Source organism: Platalea leucorodia (assembly GCF_965183815.1).
Source record: "Platalea leucorodia genome assembly, chromosome: 1".
Classification (NCBI taxonomy): Eukaryota; Metazoa; Chordata; class Aves; order Pelecaniformes; family Threskiornithidae; genus Platalea; species Platalea leucorodia.
Genome location: NC_138823.1, coordinates 120,388,683 through 120,410,260, shown reverse-complemented (window position 1 = coordinate 120,410,260; position 21,578 = coordinate 120,388,683). Strand labels below are relative to the sequence as shown.

Here is a 21,578-nt window from a genome sequence, read left to right as displayed (position 1 = left end):
CCTCTCCTGGAAAGTATCACAATACAGAGGCTACATTTCACCTTTTCAAATCACTTCTATTTATCCCTTTATTATATGAAACAAATCCTTGGTTTGCTTCATGATGATGCCATCTAAATAGATAGAGGGATATGAGGTGGGATTCATCTCACCTAATTTTCATCACCTGAAAGCTGGACATCTAGTTAAAGCTCATCATCCTCTATGTGACCTCTTCTGCTAATGGCAAGAGACGAGCCTCTCTGGGGTACTAGTCAGCCTGTGGAGGGGGTGAATTGCCTGCCAGAGCCACGGCTACCTTAGAGTAAGCATGTGACTTTTACATATCTGAAGTTACTCACTGTTTTGGGGAGCTGTCAGAAACCTTTTAAGATGGCTTTGAATCCTCCTTTCCCCCTTCTTCTTGCTGCCCGTGAAATGGATACCCTTGCTTGAGTCAGCATCTGTGACACCAGCTACATCTTCTCTTTGGCAAGATCCTATTTTAAGCTTTCCATCAGAGGCCACAGCTATTTGTGTCATTGTCAAAACTCTTCAAAAGGTCCGGTGACATTGATGGTAGGTCTCTTAGAAGCCAAAGGTTCTGCAGTAACATAAATAGGATCAGCAGCACTAAGTGCAGGTGAAAGAAAAGCCAGCTGCACATCCTTTCTGTCTCCCTTGGCAACAGCATCCTGCCAACAAAAACTGCTGCCAAGTGAAGGCTGGAAAGGAAGGGATGTGCATTTGCAAAGCTGGGGCTGGACAAGCTTTGTGTGAGGGGGGAGCGGTCAGACCAAGGAACACTTGTGTGCTTTTAAAATTATTTTTGGTTTGTTCCATGTGTTTTTGGACAAGGGAGTGCACAGAGCCTCTGTCTTTGTGAAGAGTTTTCATCTGAAATTCCAAACAGCAGTCTCTGCAGTTTTGAGCCATATGTTTCCATCCATGACAGCACACAGGGAAGAAATCTGTGGTGAGTTACTGCTTACAGATGTGGCGAATCCTCCAGCAAAGGTTAAAATATGTGGCATGGTTCTCTTGTTACGCCAGCTGCAGCTTCGTGCTAAATCATTGTTTCAGCAGCAAGCTCTTAATCAGCCCTGAGTTCTAGAAACTGCTAAACAAGCTGATATTTGTAAGGACCAATTTTTTTTATAATGCACTAAATATCTTCATTTAGAAAAACCTTCAGACTGGAAACAGCAAGGGTGAAAAGCGAACAGCAAATGGCAGAGAGAAAAGGAGCATCATCATGAGAGCACAAAAATGCAAAGCAGATCTAAGATTATTATTTGTGCTCTGTCTTTCCGTGTCCCCCATGAAATGATCATGGCTGTGAAAACAGGGTTTGTGTAACTATGGGTAAAATATACTTGTGGTATAATATATGCAGCTGCCTTGCCTTCCCGATAGGGACTTCAGTCCCTGAAAATCAGCCCTGGGGTGACTGTCGGAGGCCCTGTAGCTGCTAGTGCTGCTGAATCTCAAACCTATCGTCACAGCATCATTCCTTTCTGATTTGGCCACAGCATCACAAAAGAAGTCTGGCTGCAACATGCTTGTATCCAAGGCCTGAAAAAAGGAGGATCTTCTCACCTGGTATGATAAAGAGAGAAGAAGGAACTGGCTTTTCTCTCTGGCAAAATTAGGAATTAATTTTGTGAGGAGCCCATATAGCACACTGCTTGGGCTGCTGCAGCACCCCTGGATACAACAGGGACTCTGAATCAAAGAGTGAGTAGTGGGGATGGCCCTCTGACTCCTGGGGGATTCCTACACTGCTCTCGAGAAGCCCACAACTTGTTGCTCTCTTACCATTTCCCCGTGCCTTTTGAGGGACTGGTAGTTGGCTGCACAGGGCGCGTTTTTGTGCTCTTCGGGCAGTGTGTTCTTCCAGCCACCCAGCTGTGCCAGAGAGAAAGAGAGAAACAGGAAAAAAGAAGAAATGGAAGAAGGAAGACAGGATTATGGCTTAGGTATCACAGGACCTGTGGAATTCTTCATGGTTACAGAGTAGAAATTGCCCATTCACCACTGAGGAGCGAAGAAATCAAATACTAACCGTGCATTTCAATGCCAGAAAAGGAGAAGGAGAGAAGAAGATCGCTATTTCATTCCCCATATTTTCCTCTGACAGGAATATTAATGTCATTAGAGATAATTGAATGAAGTGGAAGGTCTGGTGGAGGTACAGAAGCAGGAGGTAGATCTGTAAAATCCATCCACACACAAAAAGCTAAACGCTGCGCTGGAGGGAGGGCACGCTGCCTTGAAATAGGGACTGAACAGCCTCACAAGGACGTGCAGCTGGGGTGCTTGTTGCTGTTTTGTTCCCAGAAAACGAGAACTGCCAGCAATCCTCTGGCATCTGAATAGACCTGTGTCAGACAAACTGTATCTGGACTTGATGGGAAACCAAGCTGGAATACTAAGCAGCCCTTCGATCTGCTGGCAGAGAGGGGGACTGGCTCAGTAAGTAATCTTACCTTGCAGTTGCAAAGGTACTCCATAAAGGAGCGAGCCCTCTCGCTGCACAGCCCTGCAAGACACGCCTGCCTGGGCTGGCTCTGTCCTCATTCCTCCAAACCAGTTCCAACAATAACAGCAACTCCTGTGTGCAGCTGCCTCGTTAGGGAGAAGATGTATTTTTCCTTTTTCTACTGAGGGATGAAGCTTCCAAATCTGTGTGATGTGAGCAGGTGAGAATGTCTGCTGACAAGTCCAAATGATATTTTCAGGTAAGTGATTACCTTGAACAAGCAGCTAGAGTCAGGCTCTTTCTTTTTATTACCCTCCTCTCAGTAATTACTGTTGTCCTAGATGATTGTCAGTAAGCCTTTTCACAAGGTTCAGCAGCTCGGATGTCTGTATGTATTTAGCTGAATAGGGGATCTGAAGCATTTCTAAAGCACCTACTCCCGTAGTATCTGTGAGTCTCTAGTGCAGTGTGAGAATGAATTGGGAGCTGCCTGCTCTGTGACTACACGACACTGTCCTATTTGTATCCCCCATTGTTTAACTCCCCGGAGGACCAGAAAGGAGTTTTGATTTACAGGCTCACTCTCTCTAAGTCTGCGATGAGACTTAGTGCATCTTAGAGGCAATAATAGTGTTCTGCAATGTTTTTATATTGTTAAAGGACCGGGACATCTTGCCACATGAAAACTGTAGCTACCATTACTGTTGTTGCACAGGCGGTGTCGGCGAGTACTGCTTTATTTGTGTTTGTACATGTGATTTCCAGAGCTTCTGCTGATGCTGTTTTATGTTACTGCAAATAGAGGTGTTGCTCTGGGTGTCTCATTCCCTGCATTTTACCAAATACCTTGTGTACTGAAGTTTGGGTTGATCACCCTGTCTAATACTTACAAGGGAAAACAGACAATAACTTGTAAGTTAATATCGGAGAGTTCTGGCATGACAGCCACTGATAGACAGGCAGGGAAGAGAAATCTTCTGTGCAGAGTAACCTACTTTTTCTTCCCTCAGTTCTGCCACCAATCATGGAGATGAAATTTGCTTAACTCTTTGTTTGTACAAAGGCTGCTTTATTGTGAGTGAAAATCATATTGCTTTGACAGATTACAAAGAAATGACCATAACAAAAATGACCGTAACAAAAGTAATAATAGATACTTTCTGCACAGTTTCCATCTCTTAAAGATTCATTTTGGTCCCTGTAACGTTTTAGGTTTGCTGAGAGGCACGCAAGAAGTTAATAGTGTTGTGAAGAAAGCTTTCGTTACAACAATAACATTGCCATTGCTTTGAACAGGCTTTGCACAACCTTCTCTTGCTATTAGTGAGTCAAGACTGTTAGAAGCACGGAGAGGCTTCAGCATCCCGTACGCTGCCCATGTGCACCCAGGCCCTGGGTCTGTAGATAATGGGTCCTTTGTGGGACGGCTCCTTTTGCTTCCTTTGCCCACGGCAGTCTGAAATAATGAGTCCAGCAGTAGGTCTCTGCACAAAAAGCTCTTCCCGGCTTCCTAGAGCAAAAATGTTTGCCAAGTACTGCTCAGAGTGGCTCTGTTTGTCTTGCTGCAAGGTCCGAGGTAGCAGAGGCCAGAAGGGGTCAAACGCCAGACTGAGCTCGTTGTGCATATTCGTTTGCTGTAGAAAATGTGAATGTGCAGCTCAAAAGTTTCCACTGTATCTCTGGCAATTAGGACTCGGTCCGAAGCCCGCTAAAGTCATTGGGAACCTTTCCACAGGCTTTAGATCAGAAGTTACGTAAGTTTGTGTTGTTCAAAGGGGGTGCCGCGGGGAGGCTGAACGCGTGAGCTGACTCGACAGCCGCACGCCTGCTCTGCTGTGTCATGCAAAAAGGCTGTTCTCGAAGTGCCCACGAAGTGTCCCGTGCAGCACCAGGCGGTGTTAACTCCTAAATGGAGCCTTCTAATGTTGTCCTATGCCAGGACACTGGGTCCTAGCGGGGGCTCCCGAGATAAAACAGTCAAAGAACTGGGGCCCGAAACAACTTGTTTTTCTGGTTTGGAGGGAGGCAGTTCTGCCTCCTGCGTGCAAATAAAAGGATCATGAGGAAGGTCCCAAACGGTAGGACCCTGCGGATTTCATAGTCTGGGAAAGCAAAATATTCCTAACCCTTGACTTTTCTGAGACTGAGGACATCAACCTCCGTCTTTTAAAACATTCCTGTAAAGGAACTCTTTCATTTTCTTCACGTACACAACTGTACACACCATTTCTGGGCTCCTCATGTGAGTGTATGATGGGAAGAAGCACTGCAGGGAGATCCTGTTGAGATTTGAATCATTGCACCATGTTGTCAGGAAGGAGTTTTTATGGCTAAATGCACGTCGGCACCCTCTGTGTACACTCTGCTGTCACTCTGCTGTGCTTCATCCTTGACTTAATTCATTTTGTACTTAATATTCCCTTCTTGGTGCACTATGCAAGACCACAGGATGACACAGTTCACACCACAGAGACGTCAGGTCAATCAGCCTTCTCATTAGGGTTGAATGGTTTTAATGTAGTCATAAAATTAGACTCCAAAAGTGCAAATTTGACACACAGCATTTAAAAGCCAAACGAGTTTGACCCCTTCTGAGCATGAGCTCCTATACCTTAGAAATGGCCCCTTACGAAAAAAACTTAATGGTGTGAACTGACCTTTGAAAATATAATTTATTATTTGCTATAATGTGCTTACATCAGTCTGTATTACCATTATGCCAGCAGATAGTAAGGACTGCCAGTCCCTACCCCAAAGGGCTCATGGTCTAAGATCAGTCCTAAGAGTCTTAGACTGCCAAAATTGAAAGATTTTGGCAAAGAGCTGCAGGACTGTGCTTTGAACTGACCAAGAGCATCTGCTATGTACCATCTCACCTGGGAGATCAAAACTTTGGCCATGACAACTTGATAGCAACCAGAAGGTTTCCTTTCAGTGGCAGTCTGATTGAGGGTAAGTTGAGGCACTGGGGGACGATTGGCGTCGTACCCACCATGGCCCTTTTCTCAGTACGGGTGCATTTGTGAAGCAGAGACAGAGGTTGGGAAGGGAAGAAATTTGAAGGGGTTGGTTAAGTCCATTTCTGTGACAAATGCCTCCTGCGCCTTAGTAGAGAAATTCAGAATATCATTTTCCTAGGCTTAAGCCGAAGTTGCCAAACAGGGCAGTCTAATATCAGGGACTTCACTCAGAGTCCCACTTTGTAAGACATTGCATATTCTCAAGTGATAGAAAAGTAAGCGGGAGCTCTGGGCAATCAGGTCACCGCAAATCCAGCCAGAGCGTGCTTAGGTGATGATGCAGAGCGTCTGAAAATACTGATTCCAGCTTTACTTTTGCTGTCCAGTTGGCTGTTGATCAATTATAAAGCCAATTAATTCTGCTTAAAAGGGCCAGTAAAGCCTACTGTGAAGTCCTTATTATCAGCTCCTTCTCCCTAAATATACAGCACTGGCTATTTTTACAATGATCTACTAAGCTGAATATTTTTCAGTAGTTAGGGGCACAGATGAGCTCTGGTTGTCACTGAAGGAGTTACTGTGGTCCATTCAACCAGAAGAAAAAAAGTCCTAAGAAGCTGTAGCTTATGGGGCCACGGTGGCCCTGCAGAGGCTGTTAAAGGGAGTCTAGCAGATGAGCAAAACCTGACTGACACAGCCTGAGACAGCCAAATGTCATGGGGTTTATTGTCAGATAAATTACTTTGATGTAGCATTTCCTTTGAATAATTATTCATACTTTACAAGCCACCTAAAGGTACTAGCTGAATGCTTCTGGCTTCCCGTGCCTGATGTGTGGTGACCTGCTACCACAACAGACTGCCCCAGAGAGATTATAAATCTTCATAGCAGCAAGCTTCTGATTTATCAGTATTTCAAGAAGTGGAGATGGATATTAGGTAGGTTTTTAGCCAAAGATCAGGGTTTCTAACCCCAGGGCACAATATGCAGAAAAGCTGACCACTTCCTTATTCCTTAAGGAATATCCTGGAGAAAAACATTAACCCAATAGAGATGCTTTTCTGCGCGTGAGGTGTGAGAGAATGTACAAAGAACATCCAAAAATTTTAGCAGGCATTACCATCATTGTAATCTAGTATCTCATAGGATCTGCCAGTGCACTTTATCTTGTGTGCTCAGAACAGCAGGCCTAAAGTTTCCTGAAACATTATCTCCACACACCAAATCCAAAATAAATCGTCATCCTTTCCTCTTTGAATTTGTTCTGTGGCAGCAACTAGTCTTGGCATGAAATATTAGCCATATGGACACTAGAATATCTGCTTTGACCTTGACCTCAGAATAAGTGCTGCCAAAAATGTGAAGATAACTCCTGCCTTTCATTTCCAAGAGTGATGCTCCACGAGTGTAGCACGATCTGCTCTCCTGGTTGCATCTCAGCGTACAGAATGTTTTTTTTCTTTGACTAGGTGTTCTGCTAAGAGCATATTGTCTGCAGCTGGCTAGGACCTGGCAAGCAGTATCCCAGATGATGGTTTATTTGGCAGAGATATTTATTTCAGAAATAAAAAAATATATGAGCTAATTTTAGCATCAGGCAGTGGAAAGTGCATTGCTTGTAATTGACTCTCACTACATTATCCAGTCAGTGTTTTCATCTTCTGGATACTCTGCGAAGTAACAGGAGACTGCTGGGGGCAAGATGAGGTGAATTTTGTTGGTTGCAGAGCTCTGCCCTGTTCTGGTTCAGAAATGATGGTTAGCGATCGAAGTAGAGCATTTAGCTGGGTGAGAGGAATAGGTACTGCTCCTTCGGTGAGTTTTTGCTACATTATTGCACTGCTTGAGAATGGGTGTGAATGATGCACAGGATTCAGGATAAACACATTTCATTACATTTGCATCTGCCCAACGTGAAACAGAGCCCTAGGGCCCAGTGGACACCTAATCAGAGGTGTCCACATTTTCCCAAGTCCCTGTCTTCCTTTTCTGCTGGTGCCCACAACAGGTATTCCCAAGTACAGTAGAACTAAATGGCATAACAACATTCACGGAGAAAACTGGCAAGCCTGGGAAGGGTGGAGAAGAGGGCAGGAAGGTGCTCCACACTCTTGGCTGGAAGGTGATCATTACCCAGTTTGGAGTCCTGCAGCTTTGACGAACTCATCTCCCTGATTTGTTAAGACTGCGACAACGTTTTTCACCTTGACACCGCTGGTTGAAATTCACGCTAGCACCGTGCTAATGGTGCCATCTGATGATGCTCAGTGGACTGTGCAAAATGGATTTATTCTGTGTGCTTGCTAGTGGGCAGAGATCCACATTACGCTCGACAGCTTCAACATATGGAAATGGTGACGTGTGATTGATGTGGTCCCCGTAGGTCAGGCTAACTCACGGTGTATTAGCCCTGCATCCCGGGGAGGCTTATGCTACTGCAGCTGCCCACGTCCATTATCTGGACTAGGAATAAATGGAAGAATTGATGTTCCCAGCAGTGTGAATCTGGCACCTCACGAAACGATGTGCGCTACAGAGGGTGGCGGGAGGCAGATTTCACACAATCCAATCCCACAGCACATGTGAGCACGGAACAGGTTACAACCAAACATTTGTCTATGGGTGCAAAGGGCAGTTGTGTTAGATTGAGTCAGACCCCTAATAATCATGGGGGGTTTAAAAATGGCTGTGATAGCTATGTTTTCTTTTTCATTTTTAACATTTGGAGATTTTCCACATCTCATACTCTAAAATAAGTGACTAGATTTTCCAAAGTTGCTAAGTAAAGGACAGCATATATAACCTAGGAAGCCCTCTCATCAGACATCCCTTCTTGACCTAATTTTCAGCAAGGGCTAAGCAGCTGCTCTCTCAAAAAACAGATTGCTTAATGGCATCCAAGACTGGAGGCAGCCAAATTTAGGATTTTGCAGCCAAAAGAATGAGCGGAATAAGGTTCCCCCTAATGATGCGGACATTCATCTGGAGGCCTCCTGGCCAAAAGAAAAATGAAAACGTCTTTTGTTTCTACCCCTAAAGAGTAGGATGCTTTGTAGCTTCTACGGGGAAATCACCTGCCTATGGCACTTTAAAGCACTGTCCTGAGTCCATGCTGCAAGCTCCTCTCTCCCTTTGCCACAGAGATTCCCTGCAACATTCCCATTCCCACCTCGCTGCTCCCACGGCCACAGGGCCACCGCAGCCCTTGCGGATTTCCCTTTCTCTTCCTACTTTCCCAGAGAAGCCGACAAAGTTGGACGCTAGCTCTTCTGTCCTTCTGCAGAACATGGAAGGTATTCCTTCCTGCCAGACACGCAAGCTGTGTCGTTCCCTGTCCGCTGGTCCCTCCCTGGTGTCTCACCCTCTCCCTGTGTTTTTTCCTCCAGGTGTTCTACTGATCTTGGCACTGACAGAAGAGCTGGTGTTTTCTGTTCAGGTACTGTCTCCCACTGTCTCCTCCTCTCAGGGCTTCCCAATGGACACTACCACTATCACAGCCATGGGAACAACACCTCGCCACAAAGACCGCCACGCGGCAAAGCCCCTTCCCACGTCCGCTCGTGCCATTCCCCATCCCGGCAGCCTGGCGGAGAAAGCCCCCTCCACCGGGCAAAAGCAAGCGAGCGGCCCTCACGTCGGCGAAAAGGAAACGTATCGTTTATACAACCAGAGTGCTTTGTACTCGGGACAGACTCGCCCCAAGGGGAAAATATTCCAGGTTTTCAAAGGCAACTTCACAGAGTCCTCAGAGCCTTACCTAAAGACGACCCTGCACTCTCCCTTCCCTACCCTGAGGAGCCCTTTCACAGACCACCCATTTCAGTCCCAGACTGCAGCGTCCAGCGATCCGAATGGCACGGAGCTGGCAAGAACTACACACTCAGACCCTTCTCCCCACCGCAACGCCTCGGGAAGCCTGAGGGAAGCAGAGCGAGGGGACGGGGCCGAGCTAGTGGTGCAGGAGGCAGATTTTGCCACCACAACTGCTGGACCATCAACTGATCCTGAAGCAGTGTCGGTGCCTTTTAAACCCACCCGCTATGGCGTATGGGATATGCTGAGCAAAAACAACTCTTGGGTAACCTTGAATCTCAGTACAAATGTCCCTCTGTTTGCTGGCCCTGGATCTGCAACAGCAGCAACGGGTCACTCGGTTCAGACCAGTTTTGACATCAGCGTCTCCTCCCCAGCAGCGGGAGACCCCAAGGGACCCGCTCCAACGCAGCACGGCGTGGTGACTAACGCGACCTTGCTGGGCAGTGCTCTCTCCGCAGCGCCTGCCACGAGGTTTTCCAGCTCCATTTCCACGGCTGGCTCCACTGCCACCGGGAACTTCCTAAACAGACTGGTTCCTGCCGGGACCTGGAAACCTGGGGTGCAAGGAAACATCTCCCATGTCACCGAGGGGGACAAACCCCAGCACAGAGCAACCATCTGTCTCAGCAAGATGGACATTGCCTGGATCATTCTGGCTATCAGCGTACCTATATCCTCATGTTGTAAGTTAATTGCTGCTTTATTTTGCTTTCTCTTTCCTTAAAATTCAGCCCATGATTCAAGGACCAGGTGGAGAGCTAACAGAGGCAGGGCGGCTTGAGATGGATGAGAAGCAATAACTAGACAGAGATCACATTCACTGACTGAAGTGCTTAGCTTCAAAATGCAGGGCTAAAATGTTTACACTCAAAGCATACTTGCTCTGTTGCTATTAGAAATCAGTCTTTTGGGGCCCTCCATCTGAGGGTGTAACACAAGGCTGAACAACTCTAGAAGGTGAAGCAGCTTTACTTCAAGCCGTTTAAGCTGGTAACCAAAAATTGTACAAGTCTTTAATCTAGGAAGCGCTATATGCTGCCCTGGCATTGGATTTAAAAAGTCCACTGCTAACCCAAAGGATTAATGACAGTTGTAATGATGAATACCTTAGGAAACACCAGTTTTCCAGTGCAATAACATATTTCATTGCAGGCAGTTTGTGAACTATCAGATTTTAAAGTCTGATAATCAAAGTGCTGGTTTCCTCCATTTTAATTCCAACTTTGCAGCTGCTGCGGGAGCAGGAAGAGTTTGAAATCCTGGCCTTCAGACACCAGGAGTCAGCCACCTGCGGGACCAGGGCAGGGTGGGTTCCCAGAGCTGGCTTAAGGTCTCGTCATTTGACTCAGTTACAAAAAACACATGAGAAATTATGAGAAAGCTTGTGAGTGGATGCCGGGGTGTCCCCTGCTTAGCTGGGTTATGTCAGCAAAGTGGGACAACATATTCTCTGGGGTTTCACTGTCGCGGGGTGTGATTACGCTGATCTGTCTGGAGTGAAACAAAACAAAAAATTTCCCAGCCTCTGCTGCCTGAGGAAACATAAAAGGGTAGCAGCCAACAACATTGAGTATTAATTCTGTTATTTACACCTACGAGCTGTACTGAGGACAAGGCTAGATGAGCTGACCAAGCCAGTCTCGCACACAGCTTACTCCTGCCAAAAAGGACAGTGCTGCTCCCTCCTGCCCTCTCCGAGGCACGGCCACCTCATCCTGCCCCTCTCCTTCTGCCTGCGCCTGACCTGACACCTCCTTGAGACACTTTCAGATTGCTGAAGTGGTCAAAAAATATTCACTTTGCTCTTTGTTACTTTCTGTCCACCCCGTGAGCTGAATCAGCTCCCCGCGGGGTGGGATGAGCGGGAGACGTGGAGCGGATGAGGCTGCAGGAATACGCACACCTGGAGAGGGAGTCGCGCTAATCCTTCCAGCGGCTGCAAATTATTGGGTTGGCTCAGCATATCTGTTAGACTTGTACCTCTGGGACCAGGGGTTCTGCTATTGCCAACGTGGTTAAAACCACAAGTGAGAACAAAGCTTAAACCTAAAAAATGGGCAATCAAAATAGAGAGAAACCAAAGCAGAAGTGTGTGTACATAGTGCTGTGAAAGATGGAGAGGAGAAACTGGGATATAGCAAGCACATGATGAGAAGCAGCAGTATTTGATGATTTGATGAACAGTGCCTTGTCTATCAATCAGTAGAAACAGAAGATCAAATAAATTCTTCCAAGCATTATGGTTTGGGCCAATATTCAGAAAGAAAGCTGATAACGAATAGAAAGCGTCCAAATACAAAACACAAAATATAATACCATACAACACAAGCATAAGAAAGAAACATAACCAGTGTGTAAACTGGTGCATGTCTCTGCCTGCAGTGTGCCATATATGAGCCAATAACTAATGATAGTTATTATTATGAAGAATAATAATAATATGAAGAGTCTGTTGGCAGGACTTCTAACCCACTATTCATTAAATAGTGGTGTTTAAACTTTTCTTCTTATCACGTGTGCCATAACAGTACGTGTTCATATGACTGTGCCTATTCTGTTTCTTGTATTTGTAAGCTGCACCTTTTAAAAAGGCAAATACTATTTTGAAAATTATCTATACCATCTCTAATACAACTGAGTGTTTAAATGATTCAAATATTTAAGTCCTGCTTTCAGGACCAGATTTCTGAGGATGGTCTTCAGTGGGTCTCCTTTTAAAATCTTGGGATCCTCCGACGTATTTCAGAGTTGAAATGAATGGCAGGCAGGGATTTAAATGGGATTTTTTTGGATCTGGCTGAAAGTGCCTAGGGAACTGCTTTCATCCAAAAGTTATGCTGCTTAAACTATGCTATGATAAACGCTGCTGTACAGGCATAGGTTATTCCTATAGGAGAAGAAAAATAAGCTACAACAACCTAAAGCACTTTTACCCAGATGCACGTGTATCAGTCGTGGCTCCCCTCTGCGCTGCACACCGGAGGGGCACTTTATTTCCTGACCCTCAGGCATCTCTGTATCTTCAGGCACGGGTGTGCGGTGCGCGGTGTGCGGTGCGCGGTGTGCGGTGTACAGTGTGCGCTCTGGGGCGTGCGGTGTGCGAAGGGGACTGTCGCCACCTCCCGGGCACAGGCGCCTGCAGCTGAGGCCAGAAGGCCCCACGCTGGCATTTGCTCATCACTTCTGGTCTAGAGGGGGCTGATGCTAAGAGGCGAATGAAGAGTACAGCCATCTGGATTTCATTTCATCTTCAAGGGGTGAAAATGTTGTCGGTGAGAGGCCCTCACAGCTGTTGTGGGCATGGACTGAGAAAACACTGTCCTGCTCCTGCCTTGGGATGCTGAAAGGTGGAGGTATCTCCTATGCTGAGACTCAGCCCCATGGTCTTAAATATCTGAGCTGCCTTAGGAGGGAACAAGCCACGGATGAAGTCACTGAGGACTCCTATCATGGGAGGTTCTTGCTGCCCCAGAGCTGCAGGCTGGTGGCTCTGTGCTCAGGCTGGCACCTTCAAGGCTGCTGGCCAGACCCACCGAGGGGGAGAGCAAGCCCTGAGCTGCGGCTGAGACACCTGTGAGAAAGGGTAAGGCCCTGCACCAGGGGCAGAGGCAGCCCCAAGGCAGGGAAGTTAGCAACACACACTGGGAAGACGTGGAAGGAGGTGAGGAGAGGCAACCGGAGCCTGTGCACGGCTGCAGAGCTGCAGGAATCTAATTAACTCAGCTCCCTCCTCCTGCTAATGAGGAGTGCCCCGGAGCCAGCTCGCCGACCTCCCGGCTGTTTCCAGAGCCCTTGTGGAGCTGCACAGTTGCCAGCGCATCTCTCCTCTGCCAGGAGCCCTTGTGCCTTTCCCCATAATCCCTCCCCTGCATGAGGGGTGGCGAGGAGGCTGGAAAAGCCTTCCTTCTCCAGGAGCTCCTGTGCACAGCTTGTGCTGCCCGAAATTCTTGGAAGGGAAAACGCACCACGATGCTGCAGAGACACATCTGTCCCTCTCCGATGCATGGTGCAGTAGGGCCCCACACGCTGCTCGCTGTCACACCTTTTATTGACAGGCACCTGTTAAATGAAAACCTGTGGGCATTTTAACTTCCATAGCAGGGAAGTGACCTGCTAGAGAGTGACCACAGGAGCCCTTGGCTCCTCATTCTCTCACTGGAAGAAGTGCCGGGGATGCTGCACTTCTCCTTGCACTGGAAAGACCCTGCCGGGTCCCCTCACCAGCCCATTCCCGCTGTGGGGATTTGCACCTAAGAGTAGGAAGCAGCAGAGGGTTTGTTCAGCATCGCTGTGCCCTGGCATCTGAGCCCCACTGAGGACTGGCAGGTCCCGCCAGCCGTGCTGGTAGCGTGGCTCAGTGGCTATAGCACTAGCCTGAAGACCTGGGCCTCAGGAGCTTGCCTGCTGAAATAAGAGAGGGGATTTAGCCTCCCCATCCTTACAGTACATATTTCTTTAAGGATGCATAAGTTTCTGAGTCCCACTGAAATCCTTTAAAATGCTAGCTGGAAAAGTAATGCTTTGAATAGAAATGTGCGAGCCACGTATGCTGTGTGAACCTGGGGAAATCATTTCACCATTTGGTACCTCAGTTTCGTGGTATAAATAATGGGGGTAATGTTGGTAACGCCATTTGAGAGCTGCAAAAATGAAGGATTCTGTATCACTGCGTTCCCAGAAAAGCAAAGTCACGTATAACACTGATATCAGTATTTCCTGCATGTCACAGTTGGAGTTGTTTTTGTGGTGTCCTTCAGGCAGCCTTGAACATTTTTGTGCACGTGCATTGGTACGTGTGTGGGTGCCTGTCTCTGCAATGCAGAACAAGACACAAGATGAACTCATTTTAAAACCCACTGTCCCGGTCCTTGGGCTTCCAGTACTTACGTCTCTGTAATTACAGAATGACACGATAAAACATGGAAGAACAGAAACTTGCAAATCAGATGCGCAGAAGTCAATTCATTCAGTCAGTTCTGCTGACACGGGAAAACACGAGAGGAAGGCTGAGCCTCCGAACGCAGGCATCAGCAGAACTCAAAGAATATATGAAGGATTGCCTCGGACCTAACCCCACTTAGCTCAAATTTCATGCACTGGGACACATTCCAAAATTATCTCACCCATTTTCTCCATCGCAAAACCTCCGAAAGTTTGCTTCCTGGTCTGAAGCGAGAGAGATCCCAAGCCCTGAGTCTGATCCCCAGGTGTGAGCTCAGACTGACCTGGAGAAGAGCCTCCTGTCTCCAGATGTAAGCAGCCGTGGTCAATAACCAAACCCATTGTGATACCTGTATTACAGCTAAAGCTGTACCACTATAGACGGCCACAGTAAATGAGGGAAATTGAAAGAAATATGGAAAAAACACCATTTTAGTCATTGACGCAAGGGTTCTGTAGAAACTTAGTTTATATTATGATCTGCAGTCACAGGGAAAAGTAAACTAATATCCTTCGGTCTGAATATCTCCTGATTTACAAGTGCTTGCAACGTTCAGGCCTGTGAACATCGTGTTTTATGTGGGAGCTGGTGAGTAGGGGAAGGAGGTATGCAGCTTTATAAGATTGGTAAAATATTTAAGTGAGTTGAAAGAAAAGACAGAAGACTACCAGGAAACTGTAGGGAACTGGTATGATCTCATTACACTGCATTTATGAGGCCAGTATTGAATATGGTATATAATCCTGGTGGTTTATGTTTTTCAAAAAAGGTTAGAAGATTAGAAAAGAGCTACGCGAATGATTTAAGAGCTGAGAAATGCAACATAACTCCACTTGTGTCATCATGTAGTCCAAGCAGAGGCTGAAGCCCACATATATGGGGGACATTTCTCATAGCACAGTGGAAGGTTTTAATAAAAAAGGCCAGAGGAGATTGAGGAAGTGGTAGATAAAGCTGGAGCTATTTAGACAACAAGGGGAATGTAAACATGTCCCCACAATGGAAATTAAGTATTGAAACAAACTTTGTGGGAATGGGATGGATATCCGATCACTCCATGTCCTTAAATGAAGCTGGGTATTTTCCTATGCGATGTGCTGTACCTTAAGTACAGCTTACGGTTAAGTTAACAGGTGAAAGTCTCCTGGTGTGCAGGCGTTGTGCAGGGGAGGGTAGATGATGGACATGTTCCCACCAGCCTAGCAACCTGTAAATCTGTGAGAATCTCGTTTCTCCCATGTGTGGGATGTCGTATGCCCTGTTTCATGGCTGAGGGGACAGATAACGCAGACATAATTTGCCTTAAGGCCAGAAAGAGGCCAGGGTCAGAGCTGGAACTCATCGGCAGCTCTTAGCCCCTGGACACGTGGGTTGACTTTTCTCCCTCCGGACTAGCAGCAGGGGAAGGGATACAGGTTAGAAAGGCTTCTGAGCTCCCTGAACCTCTGGTGTCCACAAAATTGCAGAGACCCCGGGTATTTCCTAACATGTATCGTGATCCCTATACGGGGAGCTTCAGGCTGACACAGGGACACCGCTGAAGTGTCCCTCTTGTGGCACTCGCTATTGACTTCAACATGGAGGAGGCAAAGGGAAAAGTTGGTTTAACTTTTCTGGCTCCCAGAAAGCATCCAGGTGAGTGTTTGAAAACCAGAGAAGAGTTAGCCCTTTTTCTACCCAAAGGGCTGGCCATCTCTGAAACAGAGGTGATACATGGCAGCGCTGAACAACAGCACTTTCTTGTCCTTATGAGGACATCATGTAATACACCAGGAAAGATAAGCAGGGTATTGCAGCAGCCGTTTCTCTCTTCAGCTCTGTTGTTGTTATTATTGCCATTTCTCCCTTCCAAACCATCTCTGCCTTCTATGTATTTCATCCACTTAATATGTCCTCGCTGGCCATCGCAACTGTCTGTTTGGAAAGGGTTTTTCCTGTAATACACATAACTTCAATCATGGGAGCAAATAGATATCTAAGAATATCGGTAAAGCTGTACCCTGTTCCTAGTATTGTTCTGGAAGTGAGTGGTCCTATGTTAGCTACATTAATTTCACTAAAATATGCCCCCAAAGGGTAGTTAGTTAATATGAGATGAAGAGGGAAGAGCCCCATTGCAGCCCTGCTGTCCTTTCTCTCCCTCTTAAATCAGGTCTCTTCTGCTTTGAATTGGGGCAGCTTAGGTAGACAGCCTTCTGCTAAAATGTGTTATATTCAAGGAAGCTCAGGAACCCATTTTCCATGGTCTTCCATCCATTTTCTTGTGTGGGCACTAAAGTTGGAGGCCAAGAGTGTAATTAAGGGAGAGAGCATTATTGCTATATAGCAACTATATCTGCACACGGCAAGGCCGTTTCCTGCTGGAAGAAGCAGAGATCTCTCTCGACTCAGTGTCACCAGCTTTCCAGCCCCTAAAACCAGAATCCGATACTTCTCTGTCAGCAGCCACAGCATTTTATAAGCTGTAAAACCTCAGGCTTTCAAAATATTTGCACAGCAATAGAGTTGGCTTTACTGGGGCTCTCTTATCCTTAGGCACCTTCAAAAATGCTCTGTGCCTTAGGGAGCGCTTGTTGCTGGACTACCAACAAGGTCCAAGGTCTGTTGGCTCTCGCCAGCAGTAGGGAGGACTAAATGTATGTCCTGCTTCAATTTCTAATCTTATCGAGCCTGCCAGCTGGGCTGGGACACGGAGAAGGTAGCAGGAAAGTAGGGAGCAAAGATGGAGAGCAGTGCTGGTGGCCCCCACGGGGTGCCTGCCTGTGAGCACACCAGCAGGAGTTGTGCTGTCGGGCTGTCAGCAAACGAAGTTAGTGGTGATAGAAAGAGTGGAGCAACATGAGTCAAAGATAAGTAAGTTTGATGACGACCTGCTTTTCTGAAACATGCAGGAACAGTGCAGGAGGTTTTTCAATTAGTTTCGGAAGAAGATTTGTAGCATAAGCTCACCTTTCCCTGTGAGTGACACATAAACTGCCTGAACTCAAACCCATTAATTTTTTTGTCTTAGTAGCTTATTCTTTTGTTTTAAATAGAGCTCTAGCCTTGCACTTTTGTAATGCCATTTTATGGGAGTAGATGGGATAAGAAATTAGACCCATGGCATATGGGTAGCTGCAATGTTTGTCAAAACTTACAAAGCAGCTTTGACCTCTCTGCAGTCTTTTCTTTCCTCTGGGCTATAATTCTAATAAATAATTTTGCCTGTGGCTTAGAATATAATGTGTTTTTCTGCTTCATGAATATTTTCTCTCTCCTTTTCTACCATGAGGGGTTTAGAAATAATGGAGTGAATTTACGGCAGGGCATTCCCTATTTCACAGGTACAAATCAAAGTAAGTACACATCCAGCTACCTGTCTGTCTGTATAAATCAGGTAGATTACAAGCACAACTGGTCAATTAATTCCACAGGTATAAGATAAGTGCACAGAGCTTATGCATTACTCCTCTGAATAAACCCTCGTAGGCGCCTCAGCTTCTGCCTGAGCAAGGGCCGGCGGGAGCAGTAAGTTCGTTACAGTGGGTTTGCCTGGCTTTCGTAAAATTGCCAAGATTACCCATCTAAATTGCAACAGTGATGTCTAAACCGAAAGCAATTCCAGAAAATAATACTCGACCAGCTTTGTGTTCAGCCCACCGGCTGCAGGAGCGTTACCGTGGCATCTCTGCGGTCCCGTACCAGTGGCCTTGAGACCAGACAATTTTATCAACAAGTTTCACTGGCTGGTCACTTCGTCTTGCCTAACTGCTCTACTTTAAGCTCAAATATTTCAGATTGCAGAAGCTTAAGTGTGCTCCACAGATAAGAAAGAAAGCCAGGCTCAGGCACCACCAACGCCCAGGCAAGTGTGGGGAACGGATTACGCTTATCAGTAGATCCCACATCCTGATACAGCTGATGGAGACAGGCAGGAAAACCCCAGCTCTGGGGTTGATGCTACCCTGGAAGCATAAGCTACGTACGAGAGGTGCCGGAGGGGATCTCCACGCCACCTCATCACCGTCTCATCCCGCTCAGGAGCCCATCTCTTCCCCTGGCCGGTCGCTGATGTTTTGGAGCATGGTCACAAAGTACCCAAAATCCAAGTTATGAATGGCAGGTGACAGAGGCAGGGATCAGCGGCAGTTCAGGGCAGAAGTGTTTGGTAGTGAAGATGTGCAACTACAAGCTTGTGAATTTGGTATTTGGGTCTGGGACAGGTGTCTCATTTGCTAATGTGCTCATCGCTGCAGCGTCTGAACACGCTAGAAGCAGAAAAGATCTGGGCAGAGGCATCCTTCTCAGTCCCTGGGGACTGCCCTCTGTCCTTGAGGGCCTATAAATCCCTGCTTAGGTATTAAAATGCCATCAGTTACAACACCAAAGCTTTTCATTAGGCAGGCAGCCCCATCTTGAAGATTATAAACTCACATCAAAAAGAAAGTAAAAACTGCATATCCTACCAAGCCCAAAGCCTCATCTGCTTGGCCCAGATTCTGACTTAATTGTGTGGGGTTTGCTAGGAGAGAGCTGGATCTGACTGAGAGTGAATGGTGTGAATGAAGGTCGCCAGCCCTCTCCTTAAGTACCATAAAAAACAAATCCATGGTACTGATGAGTCCTTATTGAAAGGAAATAACCATTTTTTTGACATGTTTCTATTGACAGCAGTTCTGCTGACAGTCTGCTGCATGAGGAGGAAGAAAAAAACATCTAACCCAGAAAACAATCTGAGCTATTGGAATAATGCTATTACCATGGACTACTTCAACAGGCATGCTGTAGAGTTACCGAGAGAGATCCAGTCCCTGGAGACTTCAGAGGTACTTCACTTGCAGAACTGGTGTCTGAAAACTGTAACTGAAGCCATGCTGGGAGAAGGGAAGAGGAAGCCATATTAATAAAGCCTTGAAATCCCTAGGCATATTCAGGGAAACAGCTTTTTGAGAAGGACTCACCCCTACACGTGTATAAGATGGGATAAATATGTCACCAAAACCAGATTGCCATCCTATTCCCAGCCATTGCAGATATGTTCCATATTGCTGTGTGGTTGTCGGAGTTAACCACCTCTGGGTGAATTTGTTCCCAGGTTTCTCTTCCTTTTGAGCCTAGGGCCAATGTCTAGCCATCCCATCTCCTGAGCTCTGCTTAGGAGAGCTCTTTGGGCTGGCTTGTTACTGACAGTCGGTCCTTCTAATCTGCCTATTGCGTGTGTCCCGCACAGCATCAGATAAGGGGGGTACTGGGAACTAATAATGCAAAGAATTTTTGCGCATTTATGTCTCAGGAGCTGCCTATAGCTTCTCAAATACCAGTTCAGGGGGTGAGTGTTCCCAGTATATAAGCAATCAAAACATCAATTTATGACGGTGTGTAGTGGTGGTGTATACTCATCAGCCTTTACTTAAGGGATCTGACTGGTTCAGTGGGATTATTCATATATGGGCAGGTGATACTACTGATAGAAATGTATTCTCTGGCCTCAGAGATAGAGAAGAATAATTTAGCTTAGTTCAAAGGTATTTAAAACCTAGAAACAGTGAAGAGTTTAGGTTTATGCTAAAGTGATTTTCAGATCAGCTAGCTGACTAACTCATCTCATTAAATTAAAAAAAAAAAAAAAAGGTGTTTAGAAAGGAACCTCTGAGATGTGACTAGACAAGCACTCACAGTTGCTTCAGTAACCCCACTTTGCTGGCAATCACGTTGCTCAAGCTAAGGCAGGACCAGGTCTAGTCTTACCAAGAATCGAATGGTAGGCCTATGCGCATACAGCATGATCTCCAGAAGCTGTCATCTGAGTCATTTAAACCTGATCAGAACATGACTGAACTGAGGCATGCTCGGGTAGCTTGGAACTATATATGTGGATTTCTGACCTTAAAAAAAAAAAAGCTGAAAATGCATCTTTGAGGAGTCAAGCCCAGCTGACAGACAGGAAACTGTTGCAATGTGTCATGAAAGTGGGGAAAAAAAAAAAGAATATGGAAGTTCATATTCTGCTAAGGGACCTGAAGTTTGGTGCATCCGACTTGTGGCTCCCCAGACTGAGAAAGAATCAGCCTGACTATCAGAGGAGCTCTTTACTCACGGCTCCTACTGCCTGAAGAAGGGCAAAACCAGCTCACCAAACTTAGCTCTCTGGGAGCCGGGTCCCCCAAAATTCAGGCACTTTTGGAGGATTGGGAGAAGTGATAAAAATAACAGTCCCTTTCTCACCTGCATTCGCACAGGGCAGCGGAGTGCTCTGCCTGCTCACGGAGATCGGGGGCTGTGACGTGCTCACCCTGCTTTTCTGTCTCTCTCCTAGGACCACCTCTCCGAGCCGCGCTCCCCCGCCAACGGCGACTACCGCGACAGCGGGATGGTCCTTGTGAACCCCTTCTGTCAAGAAACGCTATTTGTAGGACATGAGCAAGTCTCTGAAATATGACCCCCACGGCTGCCCGCGTATTGCAGTTTCATCTCTACTGTCTCCAAATTATAAATAAATATATATATTATAAATATAACCTTTGTGTAACCCTGAATTACAAGAAATGTTTTCAGCTTTTCTTTTCTCCCTCAGAATTGTCAACCCCTTTTTTATAAGTGTGGTAAAACTTTACAGAACAAACTGTGGCTTTATAAAATAAAGGTATTTCTAAGCAAAACACCTGTCAGATGGACTGTTTTCTTCACTGTCATTTCCAATCTGCTGCTAAATATACTCGGTCTGGCAGAATACTGGCCGGTTTTGGTGCAGGCAGCGTGTGTTGGGTACAGCACCCTGCATCCTACGTGACATCGCTCAGCCTGGCCGTGAGCGTTGCTGCTCTGTGACCGTCCCTTCTCTTATTGTAAAATGACTTCGGTCACTCCTTTCCTTTAGCCTGCCAAGCTAGAATACAAACCAGACAGGACCAGCTCGGTTGCCAGCAGCAGTCCGTACGGCTCGCGTGCCAGTCCTGTGTTCTTTGCATGACTCTAGCACTGCCTGAGCACCGACTGGGACTGAGCCCTTCAGAGTCTCCCTTCCAGTTAAAACCCAACCGGGGTCTGCCAGCTCAGCAGGGGGAGAGCAGGGGAGCTGGGCTGCAGGGGGGTGCTAAACAAACCTGATGCACCCACGGGATCCAGGGCCACACACGACATGGGCAAACCTGTTGGGGCAGTAACGGTGCCCCATGATTTTTTTATGTTAACTTCTTCAGATTTAAACAGGAGAGCCAAGTTCCAGCTTGAGCTCCAAAACTGTTTTACAGGAGCGAGGAGCAGAACGACCCTTTTTGCTGCGTAAATGTCCTAACCACACTACACGTTGGACTCACAGCTGCTCCACGCCGGCCCAATGAGTCCTGGCCTAGTTCCTGCAGAGCAAACAGCCTCAAAAGAAAGCGTGTAAAGTGTCCTCTTCAAAGGACCAGAAACCTCC

General features: G+C 46.6%; 1 protein-coding gene across 1 annotated transcript in view; it reads left to right on the top strand.

Moving 5' to 3' along the window:
* The window catches only part of TMEM108 (transmembrane protein 108), a gene marked incomplete at both ends in the record, with an annotated part of 87,225 nt that extends 66,628 nt beyond the window's left edge, over positions 1-20,597 (top strand). Inside the window, 2 exons of the mRNA XM_082307276.1 lie at positions 18,830-18,984; positions 20,475-20,597. Coding sequence (XP_082163402.1) covers positions 18,830-18,984; positions 20,475-20,597 — 278 coding nt within the window. The remainder of the gene's footprint in view (positions 1-18,829; positions 18,985-20,474) is intronic.
* Positions 20,598-21,578: the final 981 nt, after the last annotated feature.